The following is a 22,040-nucleotide window of genomic DNA, read 5'->3' on the forward strand; positions in this document are numbered from 1 at the left end:
AGATTTAGGGGCTCTTGGAGGACTAGACTGTGGTCAGAAAGCCCCAGATGCAGGCCTGGAGCAGAGGGAGGCACGCTCCTCCTCAGCTACCCCCCCCAACCCCTGCTTCTGCCCCAGATGCTAGGTCACTGCTCCTGGTCTCTCATTTGGTGTCCCAGCCGTAAGTTCCATATCACTCCTTTCCCTGTGCCTTCCTCTAGAGTCCATGTGCCCCTCTCGGGCCAGCCCAAGTCCCATCTCCCTCTTCCTGCCCAGATGTTTGTCCAGGGACAACCAGTGTTCCAGCTGCATCTTGGGGAAGGAGAAGCAAGGCTGAGAATTCTCACCTCTAAGGTGCTCCCCCGTAACCTCCTCCTGCAGCTCCCAGGAACAGGCAGGCGAGGGGGCAGGTGGAGCGTTTGAGAAGGGCAAGGTGAGTGGTTAAGATCTGCCGTTTGGATTCCCAAACATGCCAACTGCCCCCTCCCAACCACGAGCACTACCAGAAATGAAGGGGAGGAAGGCCAGGGGGCAGTTACCTGTTGAGGAATGAGAGTGGGGGTGGGTGGCACCTGAGGCATCTGAGGTGGAGGCAGCTGGCACATTGGTTGTGCCTGGGCGCCATGCCAGCTTACAGGAGCAATTCTTGTTTCTCAGCTGGAGAAGTAATACCTGTGTTGCTCTCGCCCTGATCAGTGGAGATGGCAGCCCCAGCCTTCTCCCTGCCCCAGAATCCCCTCCTTTTGAGGTGTGATGGGAGGAAGAGGAGGCACCTATCTTCCCCTGGGGGCACGGGGGCAGAAGAGAGGATCAGGCCATCCACCCTCTGGCTCAACTTGGGGCCTCAGGGAAGAGCTACATCCCTTCTCACCCCTCTTTGAGACTTATGGAGTCAGCCCTCCTGGGTGGGGTGGGTGTGGATGAAACATCTTTGGGGAGTTGAGGGTAGGAGGGGGTCAAAGGAGCTCACCACTATGAAGATGATTGTGACTGTTAAGGATTTGTCACTAAAAAGTGAGCTACACAAATAAAAAATATTACCTGAATCTGATTTAGGTTCGTCACTATGGAGGGGGCCCTCGTGATGACGGAGCTCCCCTTAGGTTGGGGAAAAATGGATGCTTTGTTCTACTGACACCTTTGGAACTGTTCCCAGTCCCTGGGGCTGATTCACAGCAACTTTCCCACCCAGTCCTGAGCCAGTGGCTTCTTGGCACCTAGCGTAAGGGCAGAAAAATCTCCATGTGGTGTGACGGGACAAACATCTTTCCAGATGTTGTTTAGGCGATAATGCCCAGTTCCTTATTGTTGACATAATTGTATGTCTTAACTCTCAGCCACATTCCCAGTCCCAGCTTTCTTCTAACAAATAGATGGTTACAAGACTGTGTGCCAGGGGTTGGCCCCTGCTTCTGGCAGCCCGCAGGGATATGGGGTGATGGTGGTGATAGAAAAGAGACTGGGAGCTTTGGACTCAGGCAGATCTAGGTTGAATTTCACCTCTTTGATGAGGCAATTGACTATACCTCTCTGGGATTCAACTCCTTTATCTCTGATATGGGGCTGAAAATGCCCACATCTGTAGGGTTGAAAAGGTTAAGTTAGAGATTATGGGTAAAGCACCTGCTGATTCCCTTCCCCATATGTGGGTACAAAGTGGGGGAGGGAAGAGATCTTACCCCCTGGGGAGAATCTGAGTTGGGGGAAGGTGAAGGGCAGAAGAGTCCTGTGTAGTTGAATAGGGGGACTGAATGGAGGAGCAAGCTCTGGGCTCCAAGAGGCTTGGGAGGTGGTGTTCGTGCAGCTTAGGGGTAGCAACACCTACCCACTCTGACCCCTCCCCTGTACAGGGCCTGCTCCCTCCCCAGTCCATCCTGGGCAGGCAGCCAGGCAGGGAGCTGGATGGATGCCCACTACATGCTCAGAGGCCAAAAGATGGGCACCATCCAGTTGGCAGAGGTAGAGGCAGCTGGCCCAGGAGGGGAGAAGTCAAGGTGCCGACTGTTGGGGTCGTGTGCCCAGACAGTGTGTCCGGGACACAGCTCTTGGCTTCCCTCCTGAGCTGTCCCTCTGGAATTGGTAAGTGCCCCCACCTCCTCCAGTCCTGACCCTGCCACCTGAGTTTCTGCAACTGGAGATTGATCTCTAAGGGACATCTGGGACCTTGCCCCCAGCTGAACATGTGGCTGGCTCAGGGGCAGGCCTGGGGGCAGGCAGGAAATTGTGAGAGCCCAGATTAAGGCTGCAACTGGGTACACCAGGAAGTGGGGAAACCGGTTTGTTGTATGGGCCACTGGAGTGGGGTCTCCTCTCCTGGGCTCTCTGCCTGCCTGCCACTCTGCCTGGTGGCCTATAGCGAAGAGATGTACTGTGACACTTTCTTGTTCATCTAAACTGGCTTTGGGAATTCTGGGAGTAAATAAAAGGGTCAGGGGACTCAGCCTACCTTCCCCTCTCCAAGAGAGGCTTGGGAGAGAAGGGACTGGCCAGAGAACTGCAGGGAGAGAGGAAGGGAGCAGCCGGAGCATGAAGAAGAGTCAGCGTGGGTCTGGGTCCTTGCTGGAGAAGTCTACAGAGACAACAGGTAGGCCAGCCAAGATGGACCTGGGAGGGGCGGGGGGTAAGGCGAGTGTGAGGCAGGGCTGGCGCTTTGCGGGCTGCTGTGGAAGTGGCAATGCAGCCGCCTAGTGAGAAAAGGAGAAGGGACCGTAGCTGACGCGTCCTACTTTGGAGTCTCACTTGACAGACTCCCCTCACTCCCAGCACGCGCCCCTGCAGTTCCCGCACACGCCTGGAAGAGGAGCCGCAACCCGCAGTGGGGGCGAGGAGGCAGCCCAGCAGGGGGCGCCGGGGAGCCTGGTCTCTCCGGCTGAGCCCAGTCTAAGGAGAGGGGGAGGGGAGGCGGGGGGAGGGGAGGGGGGGGAGGGGGGCTCGCGGGCAGAGGCAGAGGAGGGTCCAGTCTCTTCCTGCACAGGGCGGCTGCTGCTTTTCGAGGTCACCTTGGCTGAAGAGTGGCCCCCACGTCTCGCCGGCCCGCCTTGCCTCCCTGCCCCACCCCGAGTGCTTTTTCATCCCAAGGCGCGCCCGGGCTTGGAGACCCAAGAGTCCCCCAGCCTCGAGGTGCCTCTTCTCCCCCAGGTGCCTCCTCCAAGGCTGGTCCCCGGTCAATGTATTTGTCTCCATCGTGGCACGAGGGCTGCTTGGTGTGGGGGAGGCAGGTGGAGTGGGGAGGGGGTCGTGAGCGCGCCCCGCACCCCTGTCCCGGCCGCGTGCCGCGGGATCCAGCGGTGCTGCTGGAGGGCGCGGGAAGGCGCAGTGCCCCTTCCCCTCCCCCCACTCCCTGCCACCCCGGGCGGCCCTTTGTACGTTCCGGCCACAGGCGGGTGCCCGCGCCGCGCGCGCTCCCGTCCGCAGTGACACACCCGCGCCGGCCCGCGCGCGCTCGCGCGCACGCACACACACACACACACACACACACACACACACACACACACACACACTCGCTCTCGCACACTCGGTGACACGCCCGCGCGCGCGCGCGCGCACCCACACGCCCAGCCGCCGGCGCCCTCCCAGCTGGTCCACCCCGGCGGGGCCCGCGCCCCCGGCCCGCCCGCCTGGCACCGCGCCCCGGGGCTGGGGCCGAGCGAGGAGCCCGCGAGGCGGCGAGAGGGCGAGCGCCAGGCAGGCCGGCCCGGGGCCCCCGCCCCCCGCGCCCCCGCCCGATGGGGAACGCTCCGTCCCAAGGCATGTCCCTGTCTCTCTCCTCCCTAATGTGCCTCCATGCTTAAGTGGAAGGTATTTCTGTTTTCTTTGTGTGTTTTCCCCTCGGCCGGGGGCGGGGGCGGCGGCCGGGCCGTGGGGGCGGCGGCCCGCGGGACAAGGGATGCTCGGGGCGCAGGTGTGTGGGGGGGCAGGCGACCGCCGCGCGCCGGGCTTGGGAGAAGGACCCGGGCGAGAGCCATGCTGGGACCAGAGAGGGGGTCAGGGGTTGCCAGGCTGGAGACAGGGTGGGGAGGGCCTCGCGCTGCCGGGAGGAGGGGGCCCGAGGGCTTAAAATGAAAAGGGGGTTGTGCGGAGGGGGGAGGGGTGCGGAGAAGAAGAAGGGGGATGGATGGTGAGGCGAGTGGGGGGAGGGGAGTGGTCCATCCGCGGTGGAGGAGGAGGAGGGGTCAGAGGGAGGGTCAGGGGGTAGAGAAGTGAGAGGAGTAGCAGCGGCCTCTGTCCCCCAGCTCCCAGAGTGGGTGCACGCGCTGGGACGGCGGTAAGGGGCCCTTTGCGCCAGCTCCCCGGGGAAGGACCGGGATGAGTGCATTGTGGGGTTGGCTGTGTTGCCAGGATACAAGCCTGTATTCCACACGGTCTCCCCCGCCCCCCGCACCTCGAGGCCCTAGCCCTGGAGACCTCTGAGCCTCAGCAGCAGTTGCAGAAACTGGGGACCTGCTCCCGCTCGGCTGGCGGGTAGGGAGGGCCCACGAGAGGGCGGGGTTGGGGGAGGGGCTATTGGATCTTAAACCCTCCCCCTGCAGAGGCCAGGGGGCAGGGGAGGGCGCCCCCAGCTGGGGAGGGCGTCTAGGGTGACTGAGGAGATAGGGACCGCAGGAGGCTGAGGGGCAGAGGGCGGGGCTGGCGAGGGGCGCGCTGAGGCCCCCCCTCCCCTCCCACGCACCCCCCTGCTACGTCAGAAGCTCCCGGGCCGGCTCCGAGTCCTGTCGGTGGGGGCAGCAGGATGCTGGTGGAAGCCGAGGGGGCCAGCCGGGTGCCTCCGCAGCAGCTCGGCTGGCAGGGCCCGGCGGGGCGTGTGCGGCTGCTAGTGCGCGCCCCCCGCCCCACGCCTCCCCATGCAGCCCTGGCAGTGCCTCCGGCGCTTTGCCCTGGCCTGGTGGGAGAGGACAGCGGAGGGCAGCGCCCGCTCTTCCAGGGAGGAGGCTGGATCGAGGGACCCTGGGGGCCGAGGGGAGCCAGGTGAGCAGGAACGGGGATGTGTGCAAGGATGGGATCTAGGACTGGCTTTCCCAGACCCTCTCCTCAAATACTGTGGGACCAGGAGGCCCTGCAGCCCCCCAACTTTAAGGGAAGTGGGTCCCCCCCGAACTGGGGGTTTCTGGCTGAAACCTTTCAAAAGGAGATGTAGGAGCTACTGTCTGTTTGGGGGAAGGGGCAACAGATGAGGGTTGGGAGTGGGGGGAAGGGAAGCTGACCAGATTTCCAGGTTTGTGGATCTGAATGTTCCTTTGGGTGGGGTTTGAGCACTTTTGGGGGGGGTGGTTAGGATACCTTCTTCCCGACTTTGGGTATCTTGGTCTAGGTGACCTTGAGCCAAATGCTTTGCTGTCTAACTCCATGCCTCAGTTTCTCACATTCCCTTCCCTATCCCTCTTGCTCGTCTTAGAGAATTGATGATGTGTTTGATAGAGACTGTCACTGAAAATGTAAGGCTCTGTCATCACTGGTGGCAGCTGTGGTGGTGGCGGTCTTTGGCATAGTTGTGCAGAGTGTGTGTGTATATGGGGGACAGTGGTGGTGTACATGTGAGGGGTTTTGCTGGTTCTGGCTGGTGTTGGGGCCACTCTGGACAAGTGTCAGGGACACACATTCACACAGGAAGGAGTGCTCCAGGCAAGCTGAGAGTTTTTGAGGCAGAGACTTAGCTGGTGGCCTGATGTAGAAGCAAAGAATGGGGGTGAGGGCTCTGGGTATAAGGGGGTTCCAAGAATAAGATCCCCCCCAACTCCCCACCCAGACTGCCTGGCACCCAGGCACCATTGGCAGCAAGTGCAAAGGCTTTGCCCTGGCTTCTTGCCACCCTGCCTTGGGGACAAGAGGGTCTTTGTCCAGTGCTTCCCCCCCCCCCCCCAGCACTGCTCCTTCTACCCTTTCCATGATGGCTGGTTCTCTGTGATGACCCTCAGGGCTGGGACGGAGATTGGAGATATGGGTCCCCCTTCTGGTTCCCACTGTCTGTGCCCTGGAGATCTATCTGAAAGAGGCAGTGCCAAGTGGAGAAGGGGACTCCATTAGGGAAAGCGTCCCTAGAATGAGCCCTTTGGAGGCCTACTCCCATCCCAGGCTTTCACTCTGCCCCTTGAATTGCCTCCTTGCCTAGTGCAGGGGGTCTGGGGTCTTCACAGCCTGACTCCTGCTGGGCTCCAGGCTTTGTAGAGGTGTGCAGGGTACTGGGTTTGGCACTGGGATGCAGGACCTTTCTGATGCCCTCTCTCTCTTTCACTCTTGCACTTTCTTTCTCTCAGTGGCCAGGGCCCCACCCTGGAAAAAGGGTTTAATTAGAACCATTAATTCCTTCTTTGGCTGCAGGCATCCATCTCAACAGTGTGGTCAGAGCTGGGGGGCGGGGGTGGCACTGCTGCTGTCTGCCTAGTGCCAACCTTGGCATTTTCTGCCAAAACCCCAGCCCTAGAAGTGCTTAGGCAGAAAGGGGCTGGGCTCTTTGAAGTACCCAGTCTGTTTAGCCCCCACCCCCAATCCAGGGTAGGTCTTAGGGAAAGAAGGGAGACAGGATTGAGTATATGATCCTAGGGAGCTGTATTTGAGGTTCGAGGAAGGATGGTTCACTGTGCCTGTCATCCTGAGTAGCACATGACGAGGCAGCTGCGATTGGGAAGGATCCTGCAAGGGGGAGTCAGGAGGCAATTGAGGGGGGCTATAGGTGTTGGGGCATGTGGAGAGTTCAGGAGAAGTATCCAGGGCTTGCCATAAAAGCTTCTCTTTCGAGGAATCCCAAGCGCTTATCTCCTGTAAGCCCTGGCAAGGAGATCTGTTTTACTCCTTCGTTTGTGTCCTCGAGGCCCAAAGAGGGACAGAGACTGCCTTAGAGACCCAGCAGCCCTAGGTCTAGCCTTTGATCTGGGCTCCCTGACCCGGTGGCCCTTGCCTGGGCACAAGGTGCTGAAGGAGAGGCTCCGGCAGCCAGGCTGTGGTCTCTAGGATTGGTGGAGGATAGGTTGTGCCCCCCAAGCCCCTGCTGCCTACATTGGGTGGGCCAGTGCAGGTGCAGGCTTCAACGAGGCACTCAGACGCTCTTTGAAGAATCCCTCGTTGGCTTCCTAGGGCCCATTCGAGCAAAGATAATAAAAATCTGGCCGTCAGCGGGTTTGAGGGCTGCACTCGCTTCCCCTTCTTTCATTCTGAGCTCTGAAAAGCGGAGATGAAGGCTTTGGATTTGGCTGGGAAGCAGGGCTGCCTGCCCCGAGGGAGGGGGGGAAGGAGGAAGGCAGAGAAGGAGGGAGGACTGATTTCCTGGCAGCCAGGGGGGTTGCTGGGGAGGTGGGCAGAGGGGCAGGGGCATGGCCCCCAACTCCCTCCAGACAGCCTAGGACCTCAGCATCAAGGCTCCTATACCCGTACCCGGCTCCAGCACCGGCCTTCAGTTCCATGGGGCTCCAGAACACTGCCCTCTCTGCTCTGCTGCTCCCCTCTCCCCCTCTCCATTCCTCCTCTGCCATTCGGTCTCCCCCACTTTCTTCCGCCTGGTCTCCCTTCTCCTGCCCCTCAATTTCTCCTGCTTGCCCTTCGTACTCTCTCTCTCCCCTCCCCCACTGTTCTTTAGTCTCCCCTTTTCTCCCTCTGACCACCCCCCCATCTGTCTTTCCTTCCTTTCCCCAGCATCGGTCCTGCTTTCTAGGACTGGAAGGTTGAGAAGCCAAGATGGGGGGAGTGGGGTGGGGAGAGGAGGCAGCTACAGCCGCCGCCATGGAAGGGATGGGCCGGGGCTGGCTATTATGGTCTGTCAGGAGTCCAGGCAGAAGGGGACTGCTGAGCACTTAGAGATGTGCGTGTGTGTGTGTGTGTGTGTCTGTGCGTGCGTGTGTGTGTGTGTGTGTGTGTGTGTGTAGTGAGGCGCCGTCCCCTTCCCGCACCTCAGCGGGCACCTTGCCCTGACATTGGACTCTGCCTCCCCTGCCTCAGACACTCCAGTTACCTTGCTCGCTTCCACCTCCAGAGCGGATTTCTTCTTGCCCAGTGCCTCTGGCCTCTGCCCCTCCACCCCTTCGGTCCCCCCAGGCGTCACTGCTGCCCTTGCACTCTATCCCCGTCACACCTACCAGACTGTCTCCAGGCTCAGAGGTGGGAAGGGAGCGGTCCAAGAAGTCTCTTGGCTCCATCTCCCACTGGGGATAAATAAGCCTGCTGGAGCCCTCTCCAGGCTTGGAACCCCCCTTTGCCTTGTCGTAATCCCCCCCCAATGGAAGACAAGACTTTTGCGCAAAGAGCACTGGACTGAGTCAAGAGACTTTGTTCTGATCCTTCCTCAGTGCCTAAATATCTGCATGACCTTGAGCAAGTCCCTGCCCAGCTAGGGCCTCTTTCCTCACCTGTGAAATGAGGAGGTGTGGGCTAGATGATCTCCAAGGTCTCTTCTGACATTCCAGCGATGTTGTGTCTCTCTTCTGGGTGATTTGCATATGCTTTGCATACATTAATGGTGCTGCTTGAAGGGCGAGAGTGCCGCCCACTCTGGGCTCAGAGTCCCACCCAGCATTCTGACTCCCCTTGCCCATTGGCCCACGCTTTCAGGGCTGGCATTTCCCAGAAGGGTGAAAACTGAGGCCTGGGCATTCCCTAGGGAGGTGGGACTGGCCTCTGCGTTCTAGCCATGCTGGGGGCAGGATGGGGAAATGGCCCTAGTGGAGGGGATCTCTGCCCTCATCATTCCTGCTCCAAAAGGTCCAAACGGAATCAAAGTGGTGTGTGAATTCACCAAAGTTGCCTGTAGCTAGGATAGGGTGTGTGAAAGCCCACTGAGGCCTGATCCTACAGCTTCCAGAGGGGCTTTCAGGTCTCCCTCACTATTCCCAGGGCCTGAGCACCCTCTAGATGCCAGGAGCTTAGCTAAGTATAAGAGTTCCTCTTCTGGCTTAAGCTCCTACCAACAGCTCAGGGCACATCCTGCTGTTTTGTGCCCCTGCCCACTTCTGACCAGGCCTCTGGGCTCTGGGTATGTGTGGGCTGGAGCTCGGGTCTCAGAGAGGTGGTTACTGAGAGAGGACTAGGTCATCCATTGCCTCTCTGGGCCCTGCCTAGCCACTACTGCACAGAAGGTGGAGCCGCATGCCCCCTGCAAGAGTCACAGACATCACCAGAGAGGGAGTTCTGCCCCCACGTCCAGCAGCCCAGTCTGATCTCATGGGTAATTCTCCCAGGGCTGCTATCTTGCCACCTGGTATGTGCCCTGGATCCCAATCATCAGTCCTGCCTTGGTTTCTTTGACCCACATAACACCCATCACGTGGGGCAAGGCTGGGGTAAAGACTGGTAGCTTGGAGAGGACAGCATGGGGCCACTGAGTAATGACGAAAATCTCTGAAGACAGGAAAAAAAACACCTTCCAGCACCAAGGAGGACTGGGCCAGAGAAAATTCGGCAAGAGAGATCAAGGTTAGACTTAGTTTTAGGGAAGGACTGTCCCAAGGGCCAGGTTAGTTTCTGACCGTGAAATTGTTGTGAAGATTAAATAAAACAACCGATGATAACGGCACATAATAAACACTCAATAAGTGGTATTGGGGGAGAGGAAAGATGTCTCTGAACCCAGAGAAGACCCTCTTATAAATCTGAGATTGAGTATTTTTCAAGGAATGAGGAGTTGGAGGGACAATTCCTAGAAGAGCTGTTCCCTCCATAATCAAGCTGCTGCTCCCCATCCCATCCTTTACGCCCTGTGCATACACTGGCCTCAGGGCCCAGCGCACTGGGACACCCTGCCCTCCTCCTCTCTGCTGGGGGTGGGCAAACAGAAGGGTTTGGAGGCAGGAAACCTGCTCTTCTCCCTACCGCCCATCTCTGCACAGGACAGCTGGAAAGGAAACAAGCCCACGCTGCAGTAGGAGGAACTGAGGTTAGATAGGAAGAAAAATGTCCCAGTGTGTGAAGGGTGGCCACTTCAAGGTGGGGAGCTCCAGCGGTATTTTTGCATCTTTCACCTCAATGACGGGTGTGTATAAGCACAAGTAGGCCAGTGTTGTACTGAGGGGCAGGGCACGGGTCAGCATGACCTTTCTGCTGACCTGAGGAGTCCAGGCTATCATGGTTGGCAGTGTGCAGGGGGCCATGATGGGTAGGGGTCCAGAGCTGCTGGAGAAGAGAGGGGACAGGAAAGTTACTCTTCCATTCCTCAGGGCAGAAAGGCAAAGCGCAATGTAAAGAACAAATGTTGAACTGGTGACAGTTGCCTGTCTCCCTGACTGCTGTGTGACCTTGGCAATTTAGTTGCCCCCTCTGGTCTTCAGTATCCTTGATATAGAAGAGAGGGTGGAACTAGAGGATCTGTAAGCTCCCTTCCAGCTGTTACAAGTTCTACCCATCTCCTCTCCCCTGAAATAATATATGCCTTGCCACATGGAGGGTGGGAAGGATATTTCCCAGCTTCTGCTAACCCAGGAAAATGGAGATTTGGCCCAAGAGAATATTGGGTGCACACACCCACACACACACACGCACACACATGCACACACATGCACACACACACACACACACACACACACTCATGCCTTACAAACAGCCCCTCCTGTTCTGACAGCACACCTTGCCAGAATCTGTTCTCCCAGCCCAGGGGATGGGTAAGGAAGGGAGTGGCTGCAGGATTTAGCTGTCCTCTGAATCATAAACTCACTGTTTTCCTTCCACCCCAGCAGAACTGGCTCTGCCGCACTCCATTCCAGCCAGGGATGATAATCCAGTCCATGTTTTCCTCTACAAGGCACTTCCAGCTGGTGGCTCAGCTCTCCCACAACCTTATCCTGGCTCTGGTAGCCTCAGCCACCTGACTCGGTTGCCTGCATGTCCTGGTATGGAGTAAGCTAAGGCTGGAAAGGAGTTGGGTTTTCTCGTGCCTGCTTTCCTCACCTCTGCAGGCATTCTCATCGCAGTGCACTGGCTTCTTTTCTCAGCCACAGAGCACACTGGAGACCCCAGACCCAGGGGCTCCCAGGTGAGCCCCCAGACTCAGAGAGCCTACAGAGAGGCCCCAGACCCAGAGACCCCATAGAAAGGCTCTAGCTAGAGGTGTTTGTGCAGAGCTTAGGAGGTGGAGGGAGGGGTGTCGTGCGGTCACTCCCTACCTCCAGGGTGCGTGATCATTGCAGACGGAGCTGGCACCCCTCGCATCATCCCAGACACCAGCATTTGCCTCATGGGGAATAATTCACATTCCAGCTCATTGGGAAGGCATTCCAGGGCTCATTGAAGCCCTTGCAGACACATCTCAGGCCTCTCTGCCTCCTCTCCTGGGCCACCCTCTGCCACTCCACCCCAACCCAGTGGCCAGATGAGTCCCTGCTTCTTGTTTCTAATCCCTTTATAAATTGAAAGTTGGCCCTCTGACAAAAAGCAAGGGCTGTTAGGACTGACACAGACTCTCACTTTGTCGATGCCCAGACCCTCTAGGCTCTCCCCAGCCTGGGCACTCTGGGAACTTCCGGTTGGTAAAACCAGGGCCTGCGAGGGCCTTCCTGGATCCTGAAGATGAAGGTCAGGAAATCCTGGACCCATCTCTCCTCAACCTGATAGCTCATCCCCCTCTCGTGGTCAATCTGGCAGCCTGGGGTTAGAATAATGTGCCTCCTACACTGGGATGAGGCAGAAAGAGACTGAAGAGAAAGCTTCTCTTCCACCTTATTGCCCTTAGGAAGTAGTTTATGCTGGAGCGTGCAATGGAAAGAGGTTAGACTTTAGGCAGAACTTCCCAGAGGGCAATGAATGGAAGACAGCCAAAGACTGGGGAGGATGTGTGAGAGGCAGTTTAACTCATGGGTCAGGAGCTCAGGCTCTAGAGTTAGACAGATCTGGGCTAGAATACCATTTGCTGTGTGGTTTTGGGCAAGTTGCTTCACCTCATTGAAGCAGCTTCCTCATCTGTAAATTGAGGGTATTAACAGTGACTTCCTCGCAGAATGAGTACAAGGATTAAATGCGGTGATTTAGGCAGAGTTCCTGGCACACTGTAAATATTTGATAAATAGTAATTTCTTTGCCTTCTTCCTCTTCCTCTTTGACTGAATGATTGAATGGGGGACCACTCTCCATGAAGGAAAGGGCATGCATGAGAAAACCTCTTCAGACCTTTCTAAAACTCAGTTCCTCACCTCAGCCTGTCTGGGGCTGGGCCCCTGGAGCTGCCACTTAGTGCCGGTGGAAAGAAGGAAGTGAGAGCTCCTGAGTTTCACTCCTCCCACCCTGTGCTCCTATGTCCATCTGTCCCTCTCACCTCCTAACTCCAACCCCACAGCCTCATCCAGGAAGCCCTCTGGGGCTAGACATGTTAGTGAGCATTCTTGATTTTTTTCCCCCAGTTGATGTACCAACATCTGGGTACAGCAGCTGTTTCTCCCTGGGATGTCTGCGTTTTGGGTAATCGGTGGGAAAATTGGAACCGTGAGATTGGCAGGGGGCTCTGAGAACACTTGCCACCAGACGTGATATGGGTATGGATGGGTCTGAGCCAGCCAAGTGAGGGCTGTGCCTGAGTGGTGCCCAGGCCGCAGTGTCTCTAGGCAGGAAGGGTCGTAATCCTGCATATCTCACAGTAAAAGGCAAAAGACAGGTACTGCGGCATGAAAGATAGTAGATTTAGGAAGGACTTCCTTGCAGGTGAGAGGAGGGCATGATGGACAACTGCAGGGGTCCCTGCCATGGCAGTTTGAGGGTTGGGGGTTTGTGGAGGCAGGAGCTAGGTGAAGGGCTTCAGGCAGGAATGGACAGGGGTACCTTTCTCCTGCACAGCCCCTATCAGTGTGAGTGTGTGAGTGTCTTTTGGGTGGGAAATGCCTTTGTTTCCTCTGTTACAGAGTAGGGGGACTTTCCTCAGGCTTAAGGGTGAGTGGAGCAGATGAGGTGTCAGGCTGGGGAGAGGGTTGTCAGCAGAATGATGATGGCAGGCCCTTCTGAGCCTGAACCCACTAACATTCCAGACTGGGGGGACCTTGGATGGGGGAGGCAGATGGGCCCTCCAAGGTGCTATCATTTGGAATCTTGCATGGGCACCCCAGAAAAGAGTCTGCCCCTGTTTCTGGGAGGAGCACCAGGTCTGACTTATTGGCTGTCTGTCCTGGGAACCCAATTCTGGGGACCCCATGTTTTCTGTGTTGTCCTGCTGTCTGTCCTCCTGTCTGTCTCTCACCAGTGTCTCTGTCCCCTTGGTCCCTGCTCTTCCTCCAACATCCAGTCTCTATCGTGCCTGCCTCAAGACCCTGGTAACCCCCAAAGGGACAGCGCCTAAGGCTCTGCCTTTCTTTGTCCCTGTTCCACCCCTCATGGCCCATGGTCCCTGCCCCTGCCCCAGCCCACCTCGGGAGCCCCTGCCCCAGCCCCCTCCTCTCTCCAGCTCCTTCCCTCCCGGATGGGGCCTGTCTGGGCATTCATTCACGACTTTCCTCCTTTCCTGTCCCTCACCCAGGGCTCCAGCGTGCAGCGGGAGGGAAGCCTCCAGGACTCTGTTCCCTCTGTTTAAAGTCTCCAGGTTAGTAAGCCAGGAGGGAGGCCTCCCCCCACCATCCCACCTCCCACACTCCTTAGTCAGAGGCCCCTCCCCAGCTTGGGGGGCCAGAAATGGGGGAGGGGGCTATCACTGACGGGCCCAGACCTTTGCCAGGGGAGGGGGCAGCAGCTACCTGACTCTGGGGAGGGCATCTTGCCTGGCAGAGAATGTGTGTGTGCATGTGAATGAGCGTGCGTGTGCAAGCACGTGTGCATGTACGCGTGTGCAGGCTGCAAAGCCTCATATAACTTGGGAGGCGGGGACAGGCAGGAGTGTCACTGAGGGGACTCGTGGCCTGGGGAGAGAGGGTCAGGAGCAAGGGGTCCCTCTTATGGGGGGAAGCCCAGATTCCAGCCATAGCAAGAGGGTGGGAGATGAGAGAGGGTGGGACTACACTGGACTTAGTACAGTTTTGTTTAGCTTATAGGCACTTGCAAACCTGTGATCTCATTTCATTTATTCAATCACTTACTCATTTATTCATCCATTTATTCAGTAAAGATTTTTTGAACACATTCTCTATGCTAGGCACTGGGCTAGGCTGAGTCCAACAATGACCAAGACAGATAAGGTCTTTGCATCAGTGGTGAGCAAATAGAGGTTAAGGGACTGGTTGAATTCACCAGCTGTGGGGCCTCCACCTGGGGCCTGGCCAGCTGACGGCAGGGTACCTGCCTCCCACACCAGGGAGGTGACAATATGTCCACTGATGCTCCTGTCTGCTCCTGCTCTCCCTGCTGGCAGCTCCTTTGTACTTTATGTCCTTGTAGGGTGTCCTCTGACCTGATGATGCCCCTCTCATAGTGTCACCCGGCTAAGCAAGTAGTGACTCAGGCTCCAAGTCCCTAGTGATCCTGGCGATTGTTGGCAGCATTGTTGGGCTACTGCTGAGGCCACTTCAGAGGGCATCAAGGAGCCCAGGCTGGGGGAGGTTGTATGGGCAGGGGAGCCTGCTGCCCGCTCCTGAGCCCAGGACCAGTAGCCTAGAGCATTAGACTAGACAGTCAGCCTGACCTGGTTTCAAATCCCTACTTAAGCCATTGCCTAGCTGTGTGGTCTTGGACAAACCACTTTCCCTCTCCGAGCCTCAGTGTTTTTGCCTGTAAAATGGTGCAAGAACACCTACAAGTCAGCGTTGTTGAGAAGAGTAAAGGAAAAGCAGCACCTGGCCCCCAGCAGGGGCTGCCTAATTGCTGCTCCCCTTTTTGTCCCCCACCTCCCCAACCTGGGAGGGGCAGGCTGTGCTCTGGGTGCTGTCAGCGTGCTGCCTCCGCCTCCTCAGGAGAGGGGCTGCAGAATCCCAGTCTCAGCAGTTTCCAGGCTCTGTGTTCTCCAGCCCTTCTCCAGCTCTCTGAGCTGATGTTCAGCCCAATCTGGGTGGGCAGCTGGGGGAGGCAGCCCTCCTCACCACTGTGGCTGCCGCCGCCTTGATGGCTTTTTAATAACTTTGCTCGGAGACGATCTGCAGAGCGCTCGTTTGTCTGCCTCTTAATTAAAATTACCGTTTTCCTGAAAGAGCAACGATGCTGTTCCCCCAACTCCCCCATCCTAGGCTGCTGCTGGGAGAAAGCAGGAGTGGCTTGAAACTACAACCCTTCCGCTTTGTCAGTCCCGCTCCTGGTCACAAGGGCCACCTCCTCTTCCCCAGACAAACAGTAGAGGGGCTGAGGCTCGATGTGTGTGGGAGGGGGGCTTGGACGAGGGCCTCTGGCAGAGGCCGGAATACTTTTTCTTTCACGCATCCTCTTCTGGGATACCCCCAACAGTGGGGAGCTCAGTACTTTCCAAGGCTTATTTTCTGCATCCATAAAAAGGTGGAGCAACCTATCCTGCTTTATCACCAGAGTAGAATAAGGTGTGGATGGGTTTGGGAAAAGGGCTGTGAAGGATTATTGAAATGCCTAGTTGGGGGGCAGGGTGCAGCGCGGAGGCTTCCAGGGTAGCAGACAAGAGATCCATGCCCCCTCTGTGGGCTTTGAAAGACCAAGGGAGTGGAGAGCTGGCAGGGGAGTGGGGGCGCTCATCTAGTCGTTGCTGAGTTTTGAAAAAAACAGTGATCCTTTGTAATAATAAATATACAAATGACCAGTGTTTACCAAGTACTTACTGAGAGCCATATGTTGGGTTAAGCTCCATACCTGCATCAGTCCATTTCACACTCACAATTGTCCCGTGAGCTCAATGCTATTGTCCCTTTCATAGGGGAGGAGACAGAGAGACCAAAGGGTTAGGTAATATGCCCAAGGTCAGAGAGATAACCGCAGTCTCCGTGGCAGCCACAGCCCTGCTCCCCGGGCTCCCGTCCTGCCTTCCACCTGAAGCCTTTCTTGGGTTCAGCCCCCATCCCTCATGCTGTATGCAGAGTTCACCTTCGCCTCCCTTTCTGCTCTCCTGCACATAAGGCTCCTCTGTGGTTCATGCCATGAAGAATTGACTCTGAGGTTTATCTACACCTTTTCTCCCCAAACCCATTCCTCTTAGACGTCTTTGCTGTAGCCAGCTGGGGGCTTCACCAGTAGGCCTGGCCTTCCCCTCTGCAAGCCTTTGCTTCTGTGGCTCCCCTTCTAGGAACGCCCTCCCATTATCACCTCCTATTTCTGCTCCTCCCTGAGCCAGCTCCTCCCTGAAGTGTCCTTCCCTGACCACTTCTGGGCTTGCCCCTCTGAACTCCCCGAGCACTATCCAATCTCTCATGACTCTTAATGTGATCTTTCTTGAACAGTCATCAGTTCTGGAATAACTGAGCCTACTAGTCTACTTTTGCTCTTGGAGGCAGCAAACTCAGTGTCTTCAGGGGCGGAAAATGAAGCACTGGACGAGGACAGTAGGGATTGGTGGGGACTGTAGTGAGGAGAGGGGCACATGAAATGAAAAGAAATGAAACAAATATCACTAGCCAAACAAGATGCCTGTGCCCCCGTATGGCCACCGTGTGATCCTCGCTAAACCGTGTTTCATTTATCTCGGCATCCCCACGTTGCCCAGAACACAGCAGGTGTGTACTGATTGTCTGCTGAGCGAATACATGACCATACAAGTGCCAGGCACTGTGCTAAGTACTTTACATAACTTATTTCCTCCCATCTTCCCAAGGTAGGCACTATTTTGCCCATTTTGCTATTGAGGAAACTGAGGTTCGGAGAAGTGAAATGACTTGTTCAAGGTCACACATATGAGAAGTGGCCGAGGTGAGATTTGAGCCTTGGCTTGCTGTGTCCTTCTGCCTACTTGGTTTGATCATGGGTGTGCATACATGTTACACATGACACCTGAATTCAGTACCTGTCCTGAGTAACAGGGAGCATTTGTGTGGCTAGTGGCCACCTAGTTGATATGCATTGCTCATCATGGGAAGGTAGGGATGGGAGGTGAGAGCTACGGAGGCAGGAAGGGAGCAGATGTCCCTCACCCCAGTGCAGCCCTCCTCCCTTAGTTTCCAATCCCATCCCAGTAGCCTGGGGATGGCGGCTTGGTGACAGGTGCCGAGCTGCAGAGATGACAGCTCTGCTGATTCCCCCATAATTACTGTCTGATGAGATGCCAGAATTAGCCACTGCGCAAGCAGGGGATGCAGACATGGGGCACATGCAGGCAAGCAGTTGGGGGTAGGGAGCCTCTCCTTCCAAGCCTGGGGCCTCTGGCAGCAGGGCAGGGTCAGCACTTGGGAGGAGGAAGTAGGTTAGCAAGGAGGAATCACTGTGTGGTTAATATCATCAGATATTACTGTGTGGGCTAATGGTTTTCCAGTCATCAGAGTGGCTGAGCATACCCCTGAGATGGCTGGTTGCTGGACAGGGCTCCCAAGGCCTCTGATTGCTAACCAGAGAATTACAGGCAGAGCAGGCTATCCACTCGGACTTCTGAGCACACTGTCTGGTGTCTGGAGCTGGAGCTGTGAGGGGTATAGTTGCTGAGAGGAGCTAAGACTCAGAGCAGACCCCTCAAGTCACATTAGCAAGGCCAGGCACCAGAGAGCAGATAGAAGTGCGTGGAAAGAGCTGGAAGTTCAGCTGACTTGACCAGGAAAGTCATCCATCCCAGGCAGGAGGGGTCAAGTTGGCCCCTGAGGTCCAACGTTGGAGGACGTGTGAGAGTTAGAAGAGGGAGGCGAGGAAGGTATGTTCTGGTCCTGGAGCAGGGCTGCTTATACCCTGGGCATTTGTTTTTCCTGGCATATAAGCTGGCAGCAGGAGGGGGGCTGGGTAAAGCATTTTAGTAGCAGGAGCAGAGAGGGATCATTTGGGCTGCTGAGACCTCCTCTGGACCATTGGGGTAGTTCTGAAGGCCACCAGCTAAGACAGATGGTGACAACATGGGGCTCACCCATTGAAGGACAGTGCAGATGGCCAGGGGCCTGGAAGCCAGGCCACACAGGAAGGACCTGAGATGTCAGGCTCATGAGAGAAGGTTCGGGTTCAGGAGCCTCTATCCTGCTCCAAAGGGAGGGGTCATGACCTTCCCCTGGGCCCCTCCGAGGACCGTGGGCACAGATTCTGGCTGATTTTAAGGAAGGAGGAGCCCCACAAGATGATTGGTGCCTTGGAAGTAATGAGTTCTCCATTCCTGCAGTTATCCAAGCCCTGACTGCATGGAGTTCCTGGGATGGGAAGGACTTGCAGCTCTCCTGTCTCTGCCCAGCCTGTGGCAGGAGTCGGAGGGCTTTGTGTCCAGCTCAGATGTGAGAAGAGGGCTTTGGAAAGGTGGGTTCCCTAGAAATTCTTTCAGGACTGTGGGAGCTCCCCGCTCCAGCTAGGGCTTCTGTGGTCCTCAGGCGGCTCCCCCACCCTGGGATCTCATCCCTCTCCCCCGGCCTTGGGGAACAGATCTCCCGGAAGAGGACAGAGGATGGTCTCTGTGCCTGGCTGGGAAGGAGGCTTGAGCGTTCTCTTCTTAGGGAGTTAGACAGAGGGGACATGTGGGGCTCTGGCCCAATGGCTTAGATGAAGACTCAGGGATGACTCAGTGGCAGAACCAGCATCTTCCTCAGGGGCATCAGGGTGTAGGGGAAGGAAGAGAGATCTGTGCTGAGAAACTCTGCAGTTGAGATCAGGCTCCTCCACGTATCAACTCTGACCTTCCTGAGCCTCAGTTTCCTCATCTGTAAAGTGGGGAGGGCAAACTCACACAAGGCGACTATGTGGTAAGTGAGTGATGGGTGTAAGAGCCCTCTGTAGACTGTCATGAGTGTGTGGGCTCATCAGGAGTGGCCATCATTGCAGGGCTGGTCCTTATTTCCCACGGCATCCAGCAAGCCTGGTGCTGGGTTTAATTCTCGTCACTCTAGATGGATGAGTGCACTTGAGAAGAGAAGGTTGGAGTCTTCACATCTTTAGCAGATGGAAGATGAGACCGTTCAATTACCCCCTGCCTTCCAGCCTGTGCTCCACCTTCCAGATTCTGCTCTGATGAGAGGCATCAGATTAGACAACAGAGAGAACTTGCGTAAGATGCTCCCGGTATCTGATCAGGCCCCAGCTTCCCAGGCCTGTCTGGAACCCAGTGGCGACTGAGTCTCTGGCTACCTTCTCTGAACTCAGAACTCCAAATTCCCTCCCCCCGCCGGAGTCTCTCATGATACTAACCTAGGCTTTGGTCCCTAGGGAGAGAAAATAATGGGATGCAGATTTGGTTGTTCGTTCCCAGTTGGCTTGCAGGGCGGTGGAGTGATTAACCCACTTGTGAGGGAAGAGCTGAGCCTTGGAGCCCAGCAGCCCTGCCCTCCACCTTCACCAGCAGCCGGAAGCTGGGGCAAAGGCCCACCAGCACCCTCACCCTGGTGGACAGGACTGAGCACCTGTAGAGACAGAGCAAGGACTGGAGTGTCCAGATCCAAGAGGAGAATTCCAGTCATTGGCATTGCCTCGTTGTTTAAGCATTGGTTGGAGTGGGGTGGCCTGGAGGTCATTGTGCCCGTCCCTCTATTTCAAGAAAGAATGTAAACACTTCAGCAAGGAGACCATGAACTTGGCAAAGTGAGAGAGAGAACTGAGGAAGTTGCTTCCATGTGGAGGCGTAGCTAGACTCAGGATAGGCAAATGGGGTGCCCAGTGTCTTCATCCCAAGCTGGGGATGCATTGAGTTGGCACTTTAGGAAGCCCCAAATGCACTGCAGTCTCTCTGGGGGCCTTGAATATACATGATGTGTGTGCACAGGCATGGTGCACTGTCTGTCCACATGGCATCTAGGATGGCAGAGTGATGAGTGTGGGTGGTGTCTGCATGGTGACCACCCTGGCTGGGCCCAGGTGTGTCCCTCTGTGTGTAGATGCCTGTGGAGGGTGCAGATGAGGCAGTCCGTGACTGGGCCTACATTGCTGAGCATATGCTGGGCACATGGGTGTATGCTGGGGTGCACAGGGGTGACAAGGGAGCAGAGGTGTGTGTCTGGGCAACTAAGCATGTGCTTGGAACCTGGAGGAACCCTGATTTTTCTGGCGGCTGAGGGAGCTGTCTGGGTGCTGGGGTTGTGGGGCTAGGACTAGGCCTCCTAGGGAGGGCCTGACCCCAGGGAGGATGGTATCTCTGAGGAGGGTATTGAGGGGTCTGGGTAAGGCTGGGTCTTTTGCCTGATATTCATAAGGCCCTCAGTGAATACTTGATATTGACACTTGTCCACGGTGAGAAAGGGTGATGGACGGGGCTTCTATCCCTCACTTCTAACAGATTGGGGTCTCTCCCTGCTGAAGCAAGAAACAAGATGCTTCTCTCTGTGCATACCTTCAGCCAGAGGCAGCTTTAAGGGTGTGGTAAAGGTCTTTTGCCTACACCTGCTGCCTGGGCACAGCACCCTGAGGCTGGAGTGCCCGTTGGGGGAGAGGGCGCTTTGGCAGCCTCCTTGGAGTAGTGGCAGAGCCAGGACAGGCACCTGCCTCCCTCCCTTCCCATCCTTGCGTTTTCCTTCCTCCCTCCCTCCTGGCCTGTGTTCCTCACGGCTGCTTCTCCAAGGAGACATGGAGTTGACAGGACACCTTTCCCAGGTGCATGAGCTGTGGAGATGCCATGCAGGAGTTAGCTTGTTAACACTGCACCATGTGGGCACACGCCAGGGCTGTTCTCAGCTTTTCCAGCTCCAGCTTCAGACCGGGGGTGACGTGCTCCCCTCCGCCTCTCCGCCCCCTCCCTTCCCAGGGAAGCCAATTAGCCAGATCTTCATTAGAGGCTAAACATCAAAACCCCACCTTCCAGGTCTGCTAAAACTCTGACAGTGGAGTGAAAGGAAATCAGGCAGTGGGGTAGATGAGAAAGGAACTGGCCGCTACTCACCCTCTGGGCCCAGTGCCTTTGTGCAGTGCACAACCTGCACGCCTGTCTGTTGTGAGCTTTAAAAAAAAAAAAAAAAAATGAGAGGACTGAGGCTCAGAGAGGCCCCTGACCTGCTCAAGGTCACATAACTAGTCAGTGGCAGAGCTGGGTTGGAACAGAGCTTCCTCACCCCCAAATTCAATGATTTTTTTGTAATGCCACAGCTTTGCCTGTTGTGTGGGAGGGGAGGGGTGGAAAGAGGAGGGAGGGTTGTATATGTGAAATTCTGGGAAGGGGCTGGCTCGTTGGCTCTTTTGTTAAGGGAGGGGAGTCTTGTCTGTGTCTGTGGTTGGGATGCCATGCGGGCACCCGGATTCCCATGTGGTAAGCATCCCCCTGGATAGGCCCCTGAGGGTGTCACAAGGCCATGCCCCCAGTTCTTCTCCTTGGGGCCCAGGGGGCAGTGGCATGTTTCCTGCCTCGCTGCTGGTCCCTCCTAAGGATATTGTTAGTGTCTGTCCTCCTGGGGCCTGCAGCCTGAAGAAGGGCTCCCCTGGCAGTTGCTTTCTTGGAAGTAGCATAGTGGAATGGAAAAATCCTTGTCCCTGAGGGCCAGAATGCCTGGGTTCCATTTCTGGCTCTACCTCCAGCTCCTACGACCAGGTCAGGTTTGCTCTCCAGCCTCGATTTCCTTCCTGTGAAAGGCATTTGGCCACAGAGAGAGCACCAGGGTTTTCCAGACACAGGTAGGGGTAAGCAGAGGAACAGTTTGGTGACATCAGTCCTCCCTGCCCAGGAGATGAGAGCTGTGGGGAGGGCTCCCCTCACCAGGGTTAGAGAGCCACTGTGCCCATCCTGGGGAGTGGGGGGGACAACAGCAGGCAGAAGGATGCAAGGACTCCACAGCCACAGAGAGCCGGGGCGGCTGGTGAGGGTGACACTAAGGCCAAACCTAATGGCATCTTTGGCTGTCCCCAGCCCCCCTACACTCCTGAGGTGGTTTGTGGGTCTCCTCATCCCACCCAGGTCTGTTGTCTGAGACCACCCAGCCTGGGTGGAATGGCACCTCTGCTGCCTTGTCCTAAGGGAGCCCCTAATCTAATGAGGTAAACAGGGGCCCCACCCTAGCATAGGTCCTGCCTTCAGGGAGTGCCCAGTCTGAGGGAGGAGATGAGTCTGATGGGGGAGACATGGGTCTGCTCCAGGGGTGCCCAGTCTAAGGGGGAGTCGTGGGCCCTGCCCTGGGAGTGCTCCCAGTCTGAGCGGGTGGACAGAGTCAGCAGGACAGAGCCAGCCTTGGGATGAGTGAGAAGCAAGAATGGGCAGG

At 56.6% G+C, this 22,040-nt stretch overlaps 1 protein-coding gene across 1 annotated transcript in view; it reads left to right on the plus strand.

The window, feature by feature from the left end:
- The first annotated feature begins 4,820 nt into the window (after positions 1–4,820).
- The window catches only part of SRCIN1 (SRC kinase signaling inhibitor 1), a 66,628-nt gene continuing 49,408 nt past the window's right edge, over positions 4,821–22,040 (plus strand). Inside the window, 1 exon segment of the mRNA XM_063112981.1 lies at positions 4,821–4,944. Within this exon segment, the coding sequence (XP_062969051.1) occupies positions 4,821–4,944 (124 nt within the window).

The sequence above is a fragment of the Cynocephalus volans genome, chromosome 10 (genome assembly GCF_027409185.1).
Source record: "Cynocephalus volans isolate mCynVol1 chromosome 10, mCynVol1.pri, whole genome shotgun sequence".
Taxonomy (NCBI): Eukaryota; Metazoa; Chordata; class Mammalia; order Dermoptera; family Cynocephalidae; genus Cynocephalus; species Cynocephalus volans.